This window comes from Talpa occidentalis, unplaced genomic scaffold, assembly GCF_014898055.3.
Source record: "Talpa occidentalis isolate TD23 unplaced genomic scaffold, MPIMG_talOcc4v2.1 talOcc4.10, whole genome shotgun sequence".
Taxonomy (NCBI): Eukaryota; Metazoa; Chordata; class Mammalia; order Eulipotyphla; family Talpidae; genus Talpa; species Talpa occidentalis.
The window spans coordinates 7,943,370-7,963,415 of record NW_023600993.1 but is presented as its reverse complement, the minus strand read 5'-3'; the positions used below and the strand labels follow the sequence as shown (position 1 = coordinate 7,963,415).

The 20,046-nt window shown below is 54.6% G+C and overlaps 1 protein-coding gene across 1 annotated transcript in view; it reads right to left on the bottom strand.

Moving 5' to 3' along the window:
• The window catches only part of WNT7A (Wnt family member 7A), a 49,453-nt gene that overhangs the window by 17,161 nt on the left and 12,246 nt on the right, over positions 1–20,046 (bottom strand). Inside the window, exon 3 of the mRNA XM_054699137.1 lies at positions 14,743–15,014. Coding sequence (XP_054555112.1) covers positions 14,743–15,014 — 272 coding nt within the window. The remainder of the gene's footprint in view (positions 1–14,742; positions 15,015–20,046) is intronic.

Genomic DNA, 20,046 nt, shown 5'->3' with positions numbered 1-20,046 from the left:
CTGGGCCCCTGAACCATATCAAGCCCATTCCTGCCTCTGAGCCTCTCGGGCTGCTGTTCCCTCTGCCTGTGACACCTCTCCTCAGTCTCCACAGTCCTCAGCTTCAGCTCAGCGTCTCACAGCACCCCTCACTGGAGACTTGTCACAGTGCCCCATCGCCCACCTCACATCACCCTGTCCTATGACCCTGGGGCACTGGGGTACTTGCTTGGCTCTCCCCACCCCACCCTCACATCAGCTTTGGAAACGCACTGCCCTTTGGCTTTTGAAGAAGGCATCTAGAAGAGGCCTGCTTCTCAGGGGACACTCAGCAAGCACTTACCAAATGAACAAGTGAGTAAATCAATAAGTAAGTGGGTGAGTGACTGAACAAATGAACAAATGAATGAATGAATGACTCTGGCTCAGGAGTCTGATGGTCATTTCCTTCATGGTGGGGTCTTATAGAAGAGCCTTGACTGAGTTCACTAAAGGTCAAGATTGACGTTCCCAGGGAGGGATGTTGGATACAGGAGCAAGTGGTGATGCTCTGGAGGGTGGAGGACAAGGAGCCAGGTCCGCTGGCCTAAAGCACTCTGTGCCCCTGCCCCCCCTCAATAAACCGTCTCACCTACCCAGGTGCTGCCGGGTGACTTGTACCCGTGAAGCCCTTTGAGTTCCCCACTTTTCATCAGTGTCTGGGTGCAGGAGCTGGTGTCCAGGAGGGGAGACCAGTCGGCTCAAGGTTCCATGCTGCCCCCAAACCACCAGCTCGGAGGACACGTACACCTCCCTTTAGATATCACTTTTCCTGCCCCTGGTGGAGTCAGGCTTTTTCCAGCCAGTGACTGGGAAAAACAGCCTGGGTTATCTCTATCCCAGGGCAGTTTCCAGTGAGGTGGGTGGGGCCTCCCCTCCACCCCCCTGCCCCCCACCCTAGTCCCCAGGAGGAGGAGGAAGGGTCGCGGTTGAGGAATAACCCATTTCTTACTGTTCTGAAGCCCCAGGGAGTCGCCACAGGTGGTGAGGACAGCGCTCTGAGCGTCCACTAAGCTCTGCGTGATTTCTGACGCCCACCCTCCAGCCATCACCGGGGTTCTGTCAGCACCCCAGGCTCCTCCAGCCCTGCGCATCTGAGGAGCGCAGTGGGCCTCGAGGGGCCATGTACAAAGAGGAGCTGGCGCCTCTTACAGCAGAAGGATTTCAAAGTCCTGCCTCTAAGGCCCAGCTCTGCCACCTCCTGGCTGGGTGACTGGGAACATTACCTGACCTCTCTGAGCTGGTCCTTCAGCAAGAAAACTGGGAGCTAAGAACAACCCCTGGGGGCTAGGAAGCTATCTCAGGGTTGCTAAGGAACTGAAGCAGAGCCCATGAGGTGCCCACCTTTGAGGTTTCAAGGGAACCCAGTGGAAGCCTCCAAGGTATTGCAGAGCTAGTCCCTGCAGAGATACCAACCAACTTGGTCACCCAGCAAGGGAACAAAGCTGGCTCTTTCCTGCTCTCTTGGGAGACAAGTTCCAGCTCACAGCCTTCGAGGTCAGCATGGACTTCCCAGCGGGAGTGAGTCAGCAGAAGTATCCAAGTCAGCCTGAGACCCGCGCTGTCTAAAGCATGAGCCATCAGTCACAGGAGCGCTCAAACTGTGGCCAGTCTGCACTGAGGGGGTAAGGCAACGGCAGCTTTCAAAGATGTATTATCAGGAAAATAAGGAATAAAATACCTCAGTGTTTTCATACTGAAATGACAAAGATTTGGACAGATTAGGCCAAAGTAAATTTAAGGTCACCTCTCTGGATGGATGTGGCTACTATCAACAGGAACATTACAATTACATTCGTGGCTCACATGGATTTCATTGGACAGCACAGGTCAACATCCTTCTATGCAAAATGTGGCCCCAGGACCAGAGCCTGGCACCCCCTGAAGCTCGTGGGAAATGCAGACTCTCAGGCCTCACCCCAGACCTGCGGGTTGGAAGCCGCACTTACACATCCTTCCCACGTGATTCATGAGCCCCCGCACAGGCCTGGACCCAAGATCTGCAGGCTTCTGGCTTCAGAAGGGAGAGGGGAGAGCGGCCACAGGCCCAGCCAGGATAGCAGAAGACACTACGCAGGGATCCTTTGCCCGAGCCCACGCCCTCTCCACAGTGCCATTTGCCTCCAGCTCTCCTTCTCCTTTCAAGAGAAGACTGCCATTCAGCCAGGGACCAAGTTCTCTTGCAAGTGAGCAAGTGTAAAAATCACTGTTTAAAGGCTGAGTAGTAATCCCAGAAAACAACTGAAAAGCAAAGCTATGTGTTACCCAAAGAAAACAACAAAACCAATTCCACCAACTCCCCCTAAATTCCTCCTTCTTTTCCTCTTTGAAAATGCCCCATGGGGCCTCCCCTGGTGGCGAAGCGGTTGAGCGCTGTGCTGCGAAGCTGCCCGCAGCCTCTGCAGTGCTGGTTCGATCCCCGGCCACCAGCCAGAGTCCCACATTGCGCGACAGACCTCTCCTGCCGTGCCCGCTGCTCCCCTCAGCAGTGTGCTCCCCTCAGCAGTGTATTTCGTCACTCTGCCTGTTCTGTTCCCAGCTCTGGCTCTGGTGAATTCTCTCACCCTCCTGCGCTTCTGACCATATCCAGTGCTTGTATGTATAAATAAATAAATAAATAAATAAATAAATAAATAAATAAATAAATAAATAAATCTTTAAAAAGAAAGAAAATGGCCCTTGGCCATTCAATGGCAGTAAATATAGACATGGTGAGCAAGTGAATCACTCTGAGGTGCCATATGTTGCCCAGGGCTGGTTTTACGGTGAGCTGTAAACCCCTGAGGGCGGGATCTATGAGTAAAATGCTGACAGCCTCCCAACTGCGAACAGGTCAGGAGGGAACAGGGCTGGGAACCCCTGGAAGGGGAGCAGAGGAGATGGTGCTTGCTTTTCGAGACACAAGTCAACCCAGGTTCAAAGTCTGCATTGGCTTTCTAAGAAACAAACCCACACTCTCCTCTTCCAGGGCCTGGAAGGTGAACTGCCCATCCCTACCCCGTACTGGCCCTTCTCTCCCAAACACACGAATTTATGACCTCTCCCCTCTTGCTCACTCAGAAAGAGACACACTGACCTCTTGGCCTCAGACTCTTGTACTTGCTGTTCCCCTTCTCAAATGCTACTCCCCAGACAGTTCATTTCCTCCCTTCCTGTTTAGAACTTAACCTTCTCAGAGAGTCCCCTGCTTACCACCTAATGTAAAATGCCCCTCTCCAGTCATTTCCGCCCTCCCATCCTGCTTTATTTTCCCTACAGCATCTATTATACTCTGAGAGTAGGTTCCATATATATTCAACTTTTTAGTTTACCCTCTGTTTTCTTTCTGGAATGCCAGCTCCATCAAGGCAAGGACCATCTAATCCCAGAGCCTACTGCACTACCAGACACATAAATAGGTATTTAATAAACATTTGAATGAATGACTACATGAATTTCTATCCCTTTCCTTCAACTGGTCTGATGATCTCATTGGGAAAATGTCCAACCCATCCATTCAACCAAACATCCTTCCAAATAACTATCCATCATCCATCCCTACATCCATCCACATACTAACTCTTCCAAACAGATCTATGTATCCTTCCAAATATCCATCCATCCATCCACTCATCTTCTAACATCTGCCTATCTAACCATAAATCCATCCGTCCACCCATCCAAACCAACCCCCAGAGTTTGACCTCCTATTCTAGGGTCCTGTAGTGTGCTACACTCTCCTTTGCCAAATCTCAGATGATTTCTACCTGGGCAACCTCAGCATACCCCTTGACCACTTGTGCCTCAGTTCTCCTCATCTGCAAAATAGGAATAACAACGATAGGCCCTCCCTATGAGGTGATTTACGGGAGCCCTTGGAATGGGGCTGGCCTATGGTGTGTCAAGCCTTAAAAGGGGCACACGAAGCAGCTGAGTGCTGGTGTTGCACCGACCACCCCCTGCTGAACCAGGGCTCGGCCCCTCCCCACAATGTTCTGGGGGTGCTGAGATCAGGTGGGGACTGCCCAGGAGCCTGAGGTCTGCTCACGTACTGCCTGGGCCTCCCTGCCCATCTGTGAAGTGGGGTGAACAAGGCCGCCCAAGGGTGCTAGGCAAATAAAATGGCAGAACCCATAGAGCCAAGGCACCAGGAAGCATGCCAGTCCTTGCTACTGCACAGCAACTCCTTACCGCAGCCCCTTCATCAGGCCAGGAGTCCTTTGTGAGACCTAGTAGCACCTGGGATTTTCCTCAAAGGACAAGTAAATACCTGGGATTAGGCCAAGTGCCTGCTGCCCCTCCACCTGACCAGGCCAGGATTCCTGCCTCCTTGGAGGACCATCTTGGCCCCCACCCCTCGCTGCTCCTCACCACCCCCACTTGGCTCCCCTCCCCTCATCCCGGCAGATTTGATAACACCCAGGAGTCCCAGTCCCCTTCCGAAGGACAAAGACGGCAATTGTCCCCGGTGGGCGCCTTTTGACTTGGTCTCACCGTGGTGTAACTGAGCCCCTCGGCTTCACCTCACCTGGGAGGCCTCTTGGGGCCTCACCATGCTTCTCCCTCCCACTGCAGCAGGTTTCAGATGAGCCCCTGGCTGGAGGGCCAGCAGACACACCGGGGATTCCTTCCAAGAGAAGTCACATGGCCACTACCCGAGACCCTCCTTGGGCAGATGGGGGCCAGGGAGGTGAAAGGATTGGTTTCCCCGCCCTGCAGCAGAGACCATCCTGGTCCCCACTTTTTGAACCCCACCCCTCCCCCCGGGCCAGGGAGCACCTTCCAGCAGACCTTCTGCCCCAGGCAATGAAAACTGGAGCCATGAGCCATGCATGACCACCTACACCTCAATGTGGACGAGAAGCTGAAGTCTTAACCTCATTTGGGGGCAGCTCATTTAAATTTGAATAGCCTCATGTGGCCACCAGGTCGGGCACTGTAGCATAAGCACTTTAGGTCCATTTAACACTTGCGATACGCGGGAGCTGTGAGTGGCCACGTCTGACACCCGCAGAAACAGAAGCCCGGTGACACAACTCGGCCACACAGCTGGGAAGCTGCACGGGGATGGTCGCCGGAGCCCAGCTCTCGCACCAGGACAGACTGGCCTCAGTCCCACCTCAGCCTGCACACCTGCGTGAACCAGTCACGGACCCCTACAGCCTGCCACTCCTCGCCTGGCCCCTCTGGATGCCAGCCCAGCATTCACGTCAGCCACATCCCTGAGAGCATCTACTGCTTGCTGGGCTCCAGGCTGGGCTCCGGAGGGGCAAAGGTGGTTCCCAAGGCCACGGGAAAGGCAACTCCACATGGCAGAGCTCTGCACTGGGCTGAATAAGTGCAGGAACTGTTGGGGCAGCCGTGCCTCAGGTGGCCTGGCATCTCACTGTCCGGATGTGCCCAGCCCAGGCCCCTGACCTGCTGGGGATGGGCAACATGCAGGATCCTCCTTGCCACAGACACGCTCCAACTGGTCTGGAAGTGCACCTCCCAGGCAGAGGAGGGAGGCCCAAGGACTGTCCCAGGGCCAGAGTGGCCAGAGTGGGAGGGGACACAAAGCACCTGAATCCTCTATAACCCCTGAACCACCAGATTCTGAGGCCCTTTCAGGGCTGATTGCTGATGCTTCAAGTTCCCCAAAACAGGGGATCTGAGAATCTTAGTATAACATCTTAGAATTATGGGATGTGAGAACTGGGGATGAGGATAAACACACTTGAGTCCAAGACCCCTGGGGCAGTGATAAAGTTCAGTGGTTAAGAACTGAGTCTGGACCCCAATGCTTAGATTCAGATACCAGGGCAGCACCTGTCAGCTGTGTGGCCTTGGGCAAGTTTCTTAACCTCTCTGTTTCTCTTTCTGCCCATTTTAAAGTGGATAAACAAGGGAGAATGCTAACCTCATAGGACTATTATGGGGATTAATTCCCACATGAAAGTATATGTATTTCAAGTGCTAATGTTAGAATCATGTCTACCTTCTCCCCAAATGAGGACTTGCACTCCAATTAATCCCACTTTCTGACAGGAAGTTTTTTCTCACAGGAATACATGTCTGTATTCATGGGTCCCTCCCAGTCTTGCCTGCTCTCCTCTGCCCCTGCACCCCAAGCCTTTAGTGCCTGGGAGACAGTGACTGCTCCCTGAGGCCACCTACCCATGGTGAGCCCTGAGCTCCTCCCAGGGCAGGTGTCCAGCACCTCCTCCAGGCCTGCCCCCAGCTACCTAGGTCCACCCTGGGTTGGGGTGGGGAGTGGCCTCAGCAGCCCAGAGCACAGGGTAATGAGGACCAGGCTCCATGGAGCTGGGAGCCACAGGCATTTCCCTTCTCCCCAGGAAGGGCTGCTCTTCCCTGCTCCTGTTCCCCACCCCTAGGGCCTCCCTATCTCGGTCCCCTCCCTTCCCTGACACCATCCACTGCTATCACCACGGCATCACTGACCAGACCTGGCTAGGCCCTGCCCTTGCTGTGTCATCCAATAAAACTGGAAAAACCTCGAGCCTCATGGGCGTCCTCCCCCAGGGCCTGGGCAGGTTCCCCTCTGACGCCTCTTCAACAGCTTTCACTTCGGACCTGTTCTGGCTTCTTCCTGTGGGCCCTCACGCCCTGACCCAGTCATCCCAATGGGTGGTCCCAGGTGGCCCTCCCATCGCCACCGCATACCGTCCAGCTCCCTCCGCTCACCAGCCACAGGGAGCAGAGGGAGGTCAGGGTGGGAGGTGTTACGGGGACCTGGGCTCATGCACACAACCTGCACCTTCACTCTCTCGGTGTGTGCAGCCACAACATACCCTGTGTCTGGTGTTAGTATCCCAACTACTAAATGGGCCCAAGGAAGGGGCACCTCTGGTTCTATAATGATTGCACATGCTCCCCAGCTTTGCTCAGAGGACTCTCCTCCAGTGGCCAGTAGGGGCTGGTGAGGTCTGTCAGATTGAGTACATACCCAGACCAAAAAATGAACCTCGACCTAAAACACACCTAAAAGCAATAAAGACTAAGTAAGTCAGGCCATTTCACATGGTGGTCCCCAGGGAGGCCTGAGGACATAGTGCTAAGCAAAAGCAGCTGGTCACAAAAGGATTCCACTCACAGGAGGTCCCTACAGAAGTGAAATTCATAGAGACAGAAAGTAGGATGGACACCAAGCCAGGGGTTAAGGGGCACGGGGTGTTGGTATGAAGGGCACAGGGCTATAGTGTGGAAAGATGAAATGTTCTCGAACAGGTGGTGGTGACTGTTGTAAAGTAAGATGAAGGGCCTTGGTACCACCAACTGTGAGCTAACAAGTGGTTAGCATAGAAAGCGTTACACTGCGTACATTTTACAATTAAAAATCGTAAAATTTTAAAAAGAGAACTTTGTTGATTTTAAATTAACTATACGGAAGTTAGTGTAAAAGATAAAACTACAAAACTTTTGGGAAAAAAACATAGGGGAAAATCTTGAGGACCTAAGGATGAGCAAAGATTTTTAGATGATCTGAAGGCACTGTTGCTAGCAAGGCAAACTGACCGCTGGATCTTACAACATCGAAGACTTGTACTCTCATGATGGCCCATGTTGGAGGATTCAGGGTGCTGTTGTGGTGTGAGAACTATGGTGACCACACCTGAGAAATCTTATATTGTAAAAAAACAAACTAGGATGTAAAATAATGATACATCATTAATTAAAAAATTTTTTTACAAATTAAGTTTTAGAAAGAGAGAGAAAAAGTACACCTTAGAAAACAAACAAAAAACAAAACTCTTACTCACTAAAAGACGCTGTGAAAAGATAAGCTGCTGATTAGGAAAAATGTATTTGCAAACCATGTGCCTGACAAAACAGGAGCATTTAGATTGTATCAAGACATTGCAAAACTCAGCAGCAAAATATAATCTAATTAGAAACGGGCAAATGACATTCACAGACACTCCACGGGAGAGGACCTAGAGCTGGCAACATAGTGCACGGGCAGACGGCCCTCATCATCGGTCGCTAGGGAAATGCCAGGCAGACCCACAGTAAGACATACACAGCTCCCCGCATGACAAAACTAAAGCTGTGGCAACACCAGATGCTGGAGAGGACGTGGAGAAACTGGTTACTCGTCCATTACTGCTAGGGGTGTAAGAGGCACAGCCACTCTGGAAAAGTTAGGCATTTCATACCAAGCTAAACATACAACCCCGTCCTATCCAACAATGCCCTCGTGGGCTTTTATCCCAGAGAAATGGAGCCTGATGTTCACATCTAATCCTCTACATACACATGCATGACAGAAAGTCCAAAGCTGGACACCAGACATCCTTCAGTAGGCAACTGAATAAACCAACAGCCAGGCACTGTCGTAAGCACTGTCGTAAGCCAGCACTGTCGTAAGAGGATGCGGTGGCGAACTTACCACAACATCCACAACATCCACCACAACATCCCTGTGTTTATGGTGCTGACACTGTAATGGGGGAGAGAAGCAATGAAGACATAAGGACCCATGAAAGTGAAGTGATTTCATACGGTGGCAAGAGTTATGTAGAAAATAAAGCAGGGAGAGCCGAGGTGGCTGCAGGGCAGCAGAGTCAGCAAGGGCCTCCCTGAGAGGGGGACATCTGAGCAAAGACCTCAAAGAATAGAAGGAACAAGTTATGCAAAGATTTGAGGGACTAGCATTCCAGACAGAGAAAGGTATGTACAAAGGCCCTGAGGCAGGAAGAAGTTTGGCAGATTCCAGAAGTGTGCGGCTGACTGGAGACAAGGTTGATGTCCAATGGCCCTAAGAACCCTGTGTCCACTCCGTCCCTATATGTCAGGCATGGAAGACCTTTCTGAGAACGAAAGGCCCCACTGTGGAAGAAACAAAGACCTGGAGGAACAACATTCACCCAGTACCATTCCTGACTGAAGGCCCTTAAATTCCTGCTGAAGGCCCTTCCACCTGGGAGGTGAGAACCCACATCTGCACCTTGATCTGGGCAGGAATCAAGGCCACAGCAGCCTGAGAAGGCCTCCTCACAGCTTGGTTCCAGCCAGGCAGGGCTTGGTTCCTCAGGCCCTCGACATGCCACCACTGACCACTCTATCTGGTCAAATATGCAAGTGGCCCTCGGGACTGTGGAGAGGAGCATAGCTGAGCAAGCCTTATCTGGGCCCTGCCCATTGCCAGGGGCTGGGCCCCTGGTATCCCCTGACTTGCAGATCTGCCTGTGGCCAGGGCAGAGTGGGAATCCAGCTTCCAAGAGCACCCAGACCAGACGGGGCAGGGCAGGAAGGGACAAGACCGGCACCCTCCGTGAGCAAGGGGCTGGGCAGGGACTGGGAGGTGACTTCTCGCTCAGGTGGAATTCCATCCCCCTGAGCTCACCTCCCTTGGAGCAAGCGGCACATTCCAGTGGGGGCCAGCCCCATCCCAGCTGGGCCCCCATCCCCAGGGCTGCCTCTCTTGGGCTCAGTCACCACGCTCCCAGGAGGAGGTAGCAGAGCTCCGCATGCACTTCACTCTCAGCTCCAGCAAGGCCTCCCAAGCCTGCCAGCCAGATGCAATGTCATCGCCGAGGCTGGGAGAGGCTGTCCCCAGCCCCCTGGCCAGGACTCCTGAGCTAGCACAAGGCAGGGCAGACCGACTCAAAGCGCACTCCTGCTCCTCTGGTCCTCGTAGGTAAAGCTCCCGAAAGGGCCACCCCCACCACTCTGTGGCCCTGCTTCTGCTACCCTAGCCCCCATCCTAGTGTCAACGTCCCCAGAGTGGTGCCGGGCTCCCTGGCTTTCTCACTTGGCTCCTCCTGCCAAATGCCAGGGCTTCTGTTACCACCTCCCCCCAGTGGCCACCAGAAAGTGGCTCCAGCCAAGATCTCTCCAGAATTAAGATCCAGGCACCCAGTGGCCCCTGGGCATCTCTGCCTGCTGCCCACAGGATCTCCCATTATCATAGAACAAAACACCCAATCATCTCTCCTAAGACAGGTCTCCTCCCACCCCAGTTCCTGGCCCAGTCGGGGGTGGCACCCACCCTCTGTCCCAAATGCTACCCGAGGCAGGCCCAACCTATTCTCCTCCTTAAACAGCTGTGCCCCCTCCATGGCCACCCCAAAGCCACTGCTGGATGGGCACCAGCTGCCACCCTGCCTTCTTCATTCTATGAAGCAAGCCAGAGACCTGCCCACTGTGTGCACCACCATCAGAAATGGTGGCAGAGGGGATGGTCCCACTCCCTGCCCTGTGCATGTCCCCAGCCTCATCACCCATGACCCCCTCTCTCCAGACGCACGGAGTTGCACCCACCATGATTTTTTAGGACTGCAGGTTTTGTACATGCTGGACTCTCCTCCTTCCCAACTGCCTCACGCACCTGGAGGACTCCTGCTGAATCTTCAGAGCTCTGCTAAGCCATCGCCTCTTCTTCACCTAGAGACTTTCAGACTTCTGGAGGGAGCCAGTCCCTGCTCTGAGTTCCTTTCTGCACCTTCTGTATTTACTTCTCCTGTTCAGTGCTGTCGAAAAGTCGTGCATCCCTGGACCATAATGATTGCTCCCCTTAGTGGCCTCTCCCTCACCTGAGTGCCATGGAGGCATGGATGGTGGTTAGTTCACCTCCCACCACTCAGAAGCCTGGGGAGGTTTCTTGACACCACAGAGATCCTGCCGTCCAAAGATTTCAGCCGGATGCTTCTGGGCCTGCCTCCCTCCCATTTGTACCCCCTCACTGAGGCTACTATTCCATAGTCTCAACTTGAACAGCCTGTGATTTCCATTCCAAAATATTATGACCCTCAACTTCCAATAGAGACTAGGATTCTACAATCATCTCCCAAAGAAATCTGCTTGCACCCCCACTTCTCTCTTCTCAGCTGACCCTTCTGATTGGAGCCTGCAGATGGCATCCCTGATGAGACAGGGAGGGGGAGGGGAAAGCCCCCCATCTGCAGCACTGCCCCCACCTCCCAGCCCCTAGGCCCACATCTGCAGGTGAGTGCCTGGCTCCACCTGGGCTGGGCCCAGACCGGAGACTTTCATGCTCCCCCATGTGCCAGGTGAGTTGGTGGGCTCCCCGACAGCCCCAGGAGCAGCCCAGAGGATAGGCCCTGGGTGTCCCCTCCTGGGGTCTGCCGCCACCTCTGCCCCTTGTGCACACACCCCCTACCTGACTTCCCTGCCCCCTCCTTTACTCTCCAGCCAGCTGCCAACAAGCCCCAGAGCCCGCGGTCAGGTTGAGTCTTGTCTCCTCACAGCAGGAGTGAGGGAGCCAGTGATAAACACATCTGTGATCCTTTCCAAGAGCTCAGCCAAGAGTGGCTGCGGGCTGGGCCCTTTCCTCGTGCCTGTCGGTTCCCTACCTCCACCGTGCGTGGGGCCCACGGCTGCCTGTAGGGGAGGTTCTGGGGTGGGCTGCATGCCTTCGAATCGATGGTGTGCAGCAGGATCATAGAGGTCCCCCCATCTGCCTCACCTGGCCCTGACCCTGACCTGGGACCTGGAGAGCCAAACAAGTAGAACGTCATCGTCCCATTTGACAGACAGGGAAACTGAAGTCCTGATAAGGGTGAACTCACTACTGACGCACACTGATGTACACTGATCCTACTCACCCCAGGGCATGTACTGGGCCTTGAGGAACCCTGCGGAAGGGCGTGAGGGTCTGGCCAGCCCAAGGCTAGGTTGCGAGGCCACCTTCCTTCTGTTCTCTGGCTGAGCAGAAGGCCTCTCTGGGCCTCGGTTTCTACCTCCAGTCACAAAGGGAACTGGTGGTTGGTCAGGCTTTTCCTGGGTACAGTGGGGAATCCCAAATTCCACCTCTTGGCTTGGAAAACAGAGTGCCTGGTTAAAGCGCTTTCCAGAAAGCCACCTTCAAGGGGCCTCCCTGGCCAGAGTGGCACTGGGCAAGTGGGGAGCTTCCCACCACTGGGTTCCCTGAGCTGGGAGAGCCACTCCTGGCCGAGTCCTCGGGTCAGGCCCAGCCTGCACTCTGCCCAGACCCCATGCCCCCCACCCACAGCCTCACTCTGTCTTCCGCCCTGTCCTTCTCCAGAAGCAGCAGTGGCTCCTCGTAACCGTAAGGGACTCGGCCGTTCACTCCTTGGATACACAGAGCGCCTCTGCGTGCCAGACTCTGGGGTAGCTGTGAATGATGCACATGACCTCTGCCCTCATCAGGCTTATGGCAGAGGAGGGAAGAAAGCCCTGGAACAAAGCAATACCCAAGAAAAGGTGAGGAAGGAATCAAAGGGGAGCTTCGCTGAGAAGAGGACATCTGAGCCGACACCTGAATGGGAAGGAGGAGGCAGCCATAGGAAGATCAGGAGAAACGGGCTCTTGGTCCCTGCCCTGGCAGCTGACCTTGCAGGCATCTCAGCTGCTGTCACCCGTTGGGGACCCACAGACCACTCAGTCTGAACTGGCCTCAATTCCCAGCTCTGGGCCTTTGGTCCCCCACCTCCTCACACCATCCGGGGCTGCCTTTCACCTCTTCTCTGCCCAGTGAGACCTCCCTCCATGGAGCCTCCTGGGGCAGGTCTGAGGGCCTCTGACAGCACCAGAGTCTGCTTCACCCGAGAGTGCCATAACTCATCAACCCTGCCCCACTGGAAGATACCACCCCTCATACCCCAGACTAGACACTTACCTTTCATTCTTACAGTGCCCCCAACCAGGTAGCTGAGACCAGCTTCAGAAGGAAACTGAGGCTGGGAGGTTCACTTCCATCTGCCCGCAGGGAGTGAGAGCTGCAAGGGCAGGAGGGAGCCTATAACCTATGACCTCTACCCTAAGAAGGGGTCTGACCACAGAGACAGAAGGAGCGACAGCTGAGAACCCAGGAGGGTGCTGGCCCCAGGCACATGCTCCCAGCCACAGGACTGGACAGGCAGGGCCTTGCCACTCACCCCAGGACATCCTCCTGGGGCAGGCCAGGTGAGCAGCCCTGCCTGTGTGACTCACTGGCAGCCTGGAAGGCTCTGACACAGGATGTGGAGGAGGCTGGAGAGCAGGCAGGAGGGTGGGAGAGCCCAAGAAGGCTGGAGGAAGGGCCAGTTTATCCCTCCCATTTGCCTGCACACAGGAGACCTTGCTCCCCTCCAGGGTGTGCAGCTACCCCCAACACCACTCACCAGATAGCCTCCCCTCCACATGACACGTGTTTGCATGACCGGCAGCCACACCCGCCTGTGTGGAGGGCTAGCTGCGTGCCAGGCCCTGGGGTGAGTTCGCTCCTGCCCCGTCTCCTTCCCTCCTGACCTCAGCGCTGAGGACAGGCTGCCAACTCTGCTTCCTTCCTGGGACGAAATGAGTGACAGAGCCTGGATCTGAACCCAGGCAGCCCGCGGCAGCTGTGCCGCAGGGGCATGTGGGGTGCAGAGACGCCAACTCAGGGAATCGGGTGCTGGGCTGGCATCTGGCTCTGCCTCCCTCTGGCCGCTCTGTGCTTCCATGTCCTCCTCACCTGTCATGCGAGCGGTGCAGCACCATAAGGAAGCAGTGAGCTGACACGGTCAGGGCCAGAGGCTGGCCTGCCGCCACATACTTGAGCAGCACGGGACCACCTAGTCTGTCGCCCACACAGACAACTCTCCGTCTGCCCTCAGCCGGGAGACACACGTGTAAGCCTCTGTCTGTGGCCACCTTTTTCATTTTTTTTTTTTGAGTTACTGGTGACTTGTGGTGACTTAAAAACAATGCGGTGGCACATCGAAAGCTGAGTGTAAAACCAGAGGCTCTGACACCCACCCCCACCCTCTGCAGACATTCCCGAGAAGCCACAGGGGAGGGAGCTGGGGCTGGCAACCCAGGGTTCAGTGCAGCCCTGTGTGGATTCCCAGTTCTCATCTTTCACGTTCCTGCCCAAACCCCATGGGTGCCGTGCTGTGGCCCCCAGAGGTGCATGCATGTGTCCTGTCATCACAGGGCTCTGACCTCCACCCAGTGTCAGAGCCCCCCGACGTGTCTTCTGACATCTCCGAGCCTGGGTCCCCGGGTGGGCTGGGAGTACTTCATCCCTCACAGAGCCCATTCCCAGCCTCAGGTTGCGGCCTGCATCAAGCAGCACTGACTTGGGTGGCCGGAGGTGCCTGGTCAAGCCGCCTCTGCTTAAATACTTCCTGGGATGGGCAGCTCACTCTTGCTTTTATAACTCAGTCTGCTTCTCTATGGGACGGCCGGTCCGCATGCTGACAGGCCCTGCTTCTCTAGATCATCCCCCAACCCATGGGCCCTCACTCTGTTCTCTGGACCTACAGAGCCATCTGCTCCCTAAAACAGCCAAATCCTATGGGGTGGGGTAGCCAGACCCTCTCTATCCCAGCCACCTTCATCAGAAACATCCTGTGGAACAGCCCTGACTTTCTAAACTGAGCCCAGAATTCAGGAGCAGCTAAGGAGGCAGTATAAGAGGGAACAATCATCTCCTTTATTTTGAGCTCCAGATCTTAGTTAAGGTGACTAAGGACATGTTGGCTGCCCTGGTAGCTGTTCCACTGGGTCTACCCCACTGAATCCACCTCAGCCTCTCCCCACACTATAGTTTTCACAGCTGATTTTGTGGGCTCAAGGAGAAGAGTTCGCATCTATCCCTCTTCTCATTTTGTTTTTCATTTAACAGTTTGGTTTTTCAACCTCATAAATCCTGACCGGCAGCAATGTGACCAGAGTTCGGCAGGAAGAGGTGATAGGCAGAGCCCTATGGCCTGCCCCTGGATGCCAGCACCCATTGCCACAGTGAGCCAGGGGCAGTACCTCCGCCGCAGCGCCCGGCTCCCCTCCCTGGCTGCCTACCTTTCGGCCCGCCTCGTTATTGTGTAAGTTCATGAGAGTGCGGGCATTCTGCTTGATCTCCCGGGCATCCACAAAGACCTTGGCGAAGCCGATGCCGTAGCGGATGTCGGCAGAGCAGCCACCCCACTTCCAGCCCTCGTCCCGGTGGTACTGGCCTTGCTTCTCCTTGTCGCAGCCGCAGTCGCTCAGGTTGCCCTGGGTGCAGGCAGCTGTGATGGCGTGGGCCACACCCGCAGCAATGATGGCGTACGTGAAGGCAGCCTCCCGGCTCCCTGCAAGGAGAAGAGCAGAGATATGAGGGTCAGGCCCAGGGTGCCTTGCCTAAGAAGGATGCTGAGCTCACGGCATCCAACCCTCACCAGCAAGTCCCATCTTAGGGGTGACAGCGATGCCTGAGCACCTCTGTGACATGCACACCATTCAATCCCCAGTCACCGACTGCCCTGGGGGAGTCAACTGGACAGTGGAAAGTCAGATGAGGGGACCCCTCTGTTACAACCGACTCCTGGCCACATCCAACATGGGCCCAGTCTGCATGCGCACAGGGCTCACAGCAGCTGGCAACAGATAGCATTTCTTGAACACCTACCATGGGCACAGTCCCCGGAGCCAGGGCCTGGGTCCTGATGCCAGTGACTTTCAGTTGACCACCCTCCCTGTGTCTTGGCCTCCTCACCCGTAGAATAGGTGCACAGCAAGAGCACCTTTCTCATGGTGATCACAGAAGACCGTGAGTCTGTCCTGTGAAGCTCTTTGCAGCGCTGAACCAGGCTCGTGGCAGCTGCCTGACACAGAACTCTTGTCCTCTGGCCCTGATTGTTACTGGTGGGTGTCAGCTGCTATTTTAGGGGTTCATCTCCATCTCCTCTCTGTAGCCCCCTCACTACACTCTGAGCATTGCCAGAGAAGCTGGGACCTGGGATATGTGTGTCCTCCGCCTGACAGGGGAGGCAGGGGCTGGGGAAAGGAGGGTGACAGTCCATGCCAGGGTGCAGGAGCAGGCACAGCAATAGGAAGGTTTAATGGGGTGATGCAGGAGGTGCTGAGACGCGGCTTTCCCACAGGTCTTCCCAGATGTTTGGAAATGGTCTTGCAGGGAGACTGGGAACTACCCAGAAGGATTTGCCAGGGCCCTGCAGGATGGTTCTGGGGTTTTTAGTGGGAGCAGGAGGGTACTGAGTAGCTAGGGTACAGGAGTGCTGCTACAGTCGCTAAGCTTCTCTGGGCCTCAAACTGGATTTGAGAGCAGAGTCAACTGTACAGGATGAAAATGAACCATGCGCTCTGTAGGGGGCCCTGTGGTGCCAGCCACATGAGCTCAAAACAGGGTTGCTCTTATAGCCAGAGTGGGTGGGGTTCAAGGCAGCACCCTGGAGGAAGAGGTCCCCGAGTCCAGGCCAGGTAAGGAGTAGGAGTCTCCATTTATTTTCATTTACAGATGTAGATATTAAGGCCAGTAGAAAGGTCTGACTTGCCCAGGCTACCCAAGCGGTGGGTAGCAGAGCTGAGCTGCAGACATGACCTCTGGATACCCCCTGCGACCCCAGAACTGTGCCCAGGGAGGACTCCAAGGTGCATGGGGCAGTACTTGCAAGCTCCAGCAACTGAAAGGAGACTGTGTCCCCTTGATTAGACCAAGAATGGGGTATGCAAATGCTGGAAGGGTCCAGGCATCTTGCCTGTCATCTGAGACTTGCCTTTCTGGAAGACTCCTCCATAGGAGGAGGGCAGGATGGGGAGGGCTGAGAAGCCAATGCCCATTCAGTGGTCATTCTTTGTGCAATGGCTCTACCACACAGTCGATGATGGAATCCAGTCCTTAGGTCTCTCTGCGCCCCTGCACAGTGCAAGGTGATGCAGGTGGTCGGGGCCAGACAAGCAACAAAGCACAACAGCAGAACAATGGCTTCTGTTTTGAGCCATAACTCCAAGCTACCCACCGAGGTGGGGGAAAGCAGCTGCACCCCAGACACATTGAACCCCCTTGAGTTCAAGGTGGACCCGCAGGCCAGAGTGAAGGCTCATACGGGCCATGGCCTTCCCCTCCCTGCCAAACTAGCTTTTACCTCTGCCCCCTACCGCCCTGTTATTGAGAGACCATTATTCTTGCCTTCAGAGGTCCCCAGGACCCAGGTACTCATTGTTAAAGCCACTGACAACTGAGGAGACTGCCCTAGGCTTGCAGCCACCATGTAAGAGGCCTCTTTAAGCCTCTGCCTCTTCTTCTGTGTGGTGGGCATTATGGGACGTGCAGCGTGGCCACTGAGTGGACAGGGCGCAGACAAGGCCCCCCCCAACCCGCACATAGTGAGCATCCAGTGAGCGTCGGCCCCAGCTGCTTTGTAATTATTGCTAGTACTGCTGAGTCCCGTTCCCCTCTTCCCACCCCATGATGCCCTGCGGGACCAGACAGCCTCACCCCAAAGCAAGTAGGTGAGGCTAATTCAGCATCTATCTGCCCAGCCAGATTTGGGGCTCACAAAGAGACAGGACCCACATCTGTCTTGCTCCCTCTGTTTACAATCCCCCTCTACCATTACACCTGAGGGATGAGTGAATGAACTGAACTGAGTTCCAGTTCCCACCCTGCTAGAAGCTGTATGCTCTTAGGCAAGTCACTTAACCTCTCTGAGCCTCCATTTCCTTATCTGTTAACACCACCTCTGCAGATGGAAGTAATATCACTCGGCATGTAGACAGTGCTTCAGTAAAAGGCAGTGGGCGCTGGGATGACCTACAGGCAGTACTGGGATGTGCAGGGAAAAACTCGCCACTTTAGTTTTCTGCACAGCTCTCCTGACATTTAAGACTCTTGTTTATTGTCTGTTCCTAACACCACACCTACCACCTCCACTGGCTCTCTAGAATATAATTTCCTAGAAAGCAGTTTGTCATGTCCCCTGTTGTGTCCCCAGGGCCTGACACGCAGTAGGTGCACCATAAATAGCTTTCAAATAAATAACTGAATGGATGAAAGAAAGTTCCAAACAGTGGCCAACAGCCACGTGCCCTTGAGGGAGTGCTGGTTACTTGCCAGGCTCCACGCTAGGTGCTCTGAAAAAGGCTGCTCAGGTCTTCCTTAGGACAATAAGCCTGTAGGCAGGCTCCAACCAGGCAGGTGCAGGGCCTGAGCGCCCCAGATCAGGCAGCAAGGCTGGCACAGGGTGTCAGCACAGAATGGGCCAGAGGCATGGGGTTTAGTGCTCTGCTTCTGGGGGTGGGGGTGGGGTGGGGGGGGAAGGTGGGAAGAAAGCCTTATCTGTTGAGCACCTACTAGGCACCAGACCCACGCCTGGTGCTCTGCATGGCATTTCACAACAGCCCTGGTGGACAGACACCATTCCTCACAAGTTTAAGGATGAGGAAACCGAGGCTCTGAGGGGTAAAGTGATTCACTGAGGCCACCCACCCAGATACCAGTCGGAGCTGGAATAGTGGGTCCAAGCTGGCCGTGTCCTTGCCCAGCCCCACCCAACCTCCCTGCCTGGGTCCTCGCTGCATCTAAAGGTCATGGCTGAGAGAGGCTCCTTTGGCTTAAGGCAGCAACCATATCAGAACGTCTTTATTTCTCTCGAGATGCCATTCAATGATTATCAAGTAAAACTTAACAATAAGCCCTGTGAAAGACCCATGGGAGTCAGATGAGCCATCTTGCGAGGCTGAGGACATGGTCTGATGGCAGGAAGAAGGTAGAGAAGGAGGCTGGAAACTTAAAATCTCTCTCAGGAAACAAGCATGTTAGAGTCCACCCCCTCACTCTGAGGAAAGTTTCCTTATAAAATAGCAGCAGCAGCGGGGAAACTGAGGCTCAAAGAGATGACTTGTTCAGGCACAGTCAGGATGCAAAGTCCACCTTTCCAGAAGATCCCCCTGGGCCCTGACCATGCTCAGTGCTTCTAGCAAGACCCGTCTCTCCGCCTGAGAGAGCCCCTCCAGCTGTGTGATTTCCTGAATGCCATCCCATTTGCCTTCAAGGTCTCTGCAAGGGGGGCCCTGAGAGGTCTGTTATGAGATGGCACGCTCCATGGCACACAGCTCTTAACAAGCAGAGCGTGCACCGCGCCCAGCTATTCTCCGTGCCCAGTGGAGATCAGTTCACTCACTCCTGGCACCGTGCCTGCAATGGAGGTGGTCATTAGCTTCATTTCACAGATGTGGAAATTGAGGCCCAGAGAGGTGATGTAACCTGCCACAGATTCAAACAAATCCAGTCAGCCCGGCTCCAGAGCCTGAGCCACTGTCTTGCCTCGAGAACATGGTCCTCGCTCCAGTCCTGCAGACCCCTAGTCCAGGCACACGCCTAGATCTCCCACGTGGGGCTGGAGGACAGTGGGCACTGGGCCTGGCCATCACTGACTATGTGCCCTCCAGGAACAGACCCGACTGCTCTCTGCCCTGATCATTCACCTCTCTCTTCAGGCCACGAGCAAAGGCAAAACCTCCATCCACCTCTGGCCTCCTCTTGGCTCTCTTGACCAAGGCTTGCACCCTGTTCCTTGACTTAATGATATTTCTTGATCATCTACTATGTGCCAGGCACTGAACTAGGAGGTAGCACATTCAGACATAGCCTTGCCTTCCTGGGAGGAGGAAAGCAGGTAGTAAAATCATGTCACTGAGGGGTCCTCTGGGAAGAGTAGGCTCATGGAAGCTGAGCTACCTGCCCAAGGTCACCAGTGACTCAGCAAGATCAGGGGGATTAGAAGCCCTGGTCTCCTGTTCCCAGAGAAGACTCCCTGCCCTCATTCCTCCACCTTGTCCTTAACTCTAAATCCACCCACATCTCCAGGTAAATTTTCCATCCAGAAGCCCAGGCGGTTTCAGCTCAGAACTCAGATTCCAGGGAGTTCACTTATCCAGCTTCTCCTTATCCAGATGAGTGACCTTGAACCAGAACTCCCAGAGTCTCAGCTTCCCCATCTGTGAAATGGGACCCACCTAGAGGACACTGCCAAGTCACCATGGAGATAAAGCCAACCTCAGTGTAAGGCTCCTGGGCCCCCTAGAAGGGGTGCTCTAAAAAATGGTGTTATCACTGAGATGAAAATGGGGAGCCAGCTGACGCCCTCCCAGCATTCCTACTCTATAATGATCCGGGAGGGTAAAGAGGAAATAAACTGATGTCCAAGCCTGCCCAAAAGATTCCATTCCACCGCCCTGTGCGGCCCACTGAATGGCTTGCACCGGGATATTATCTGGGTGTATTTACGGTATCTTACTGGAAACCACAAAGTGCATTGTTGTTTTTTTTTTTTCTTTTGCTATTTAAAGCCAACGGGTCAGAGAGTGAGCAATCTGTCGTGA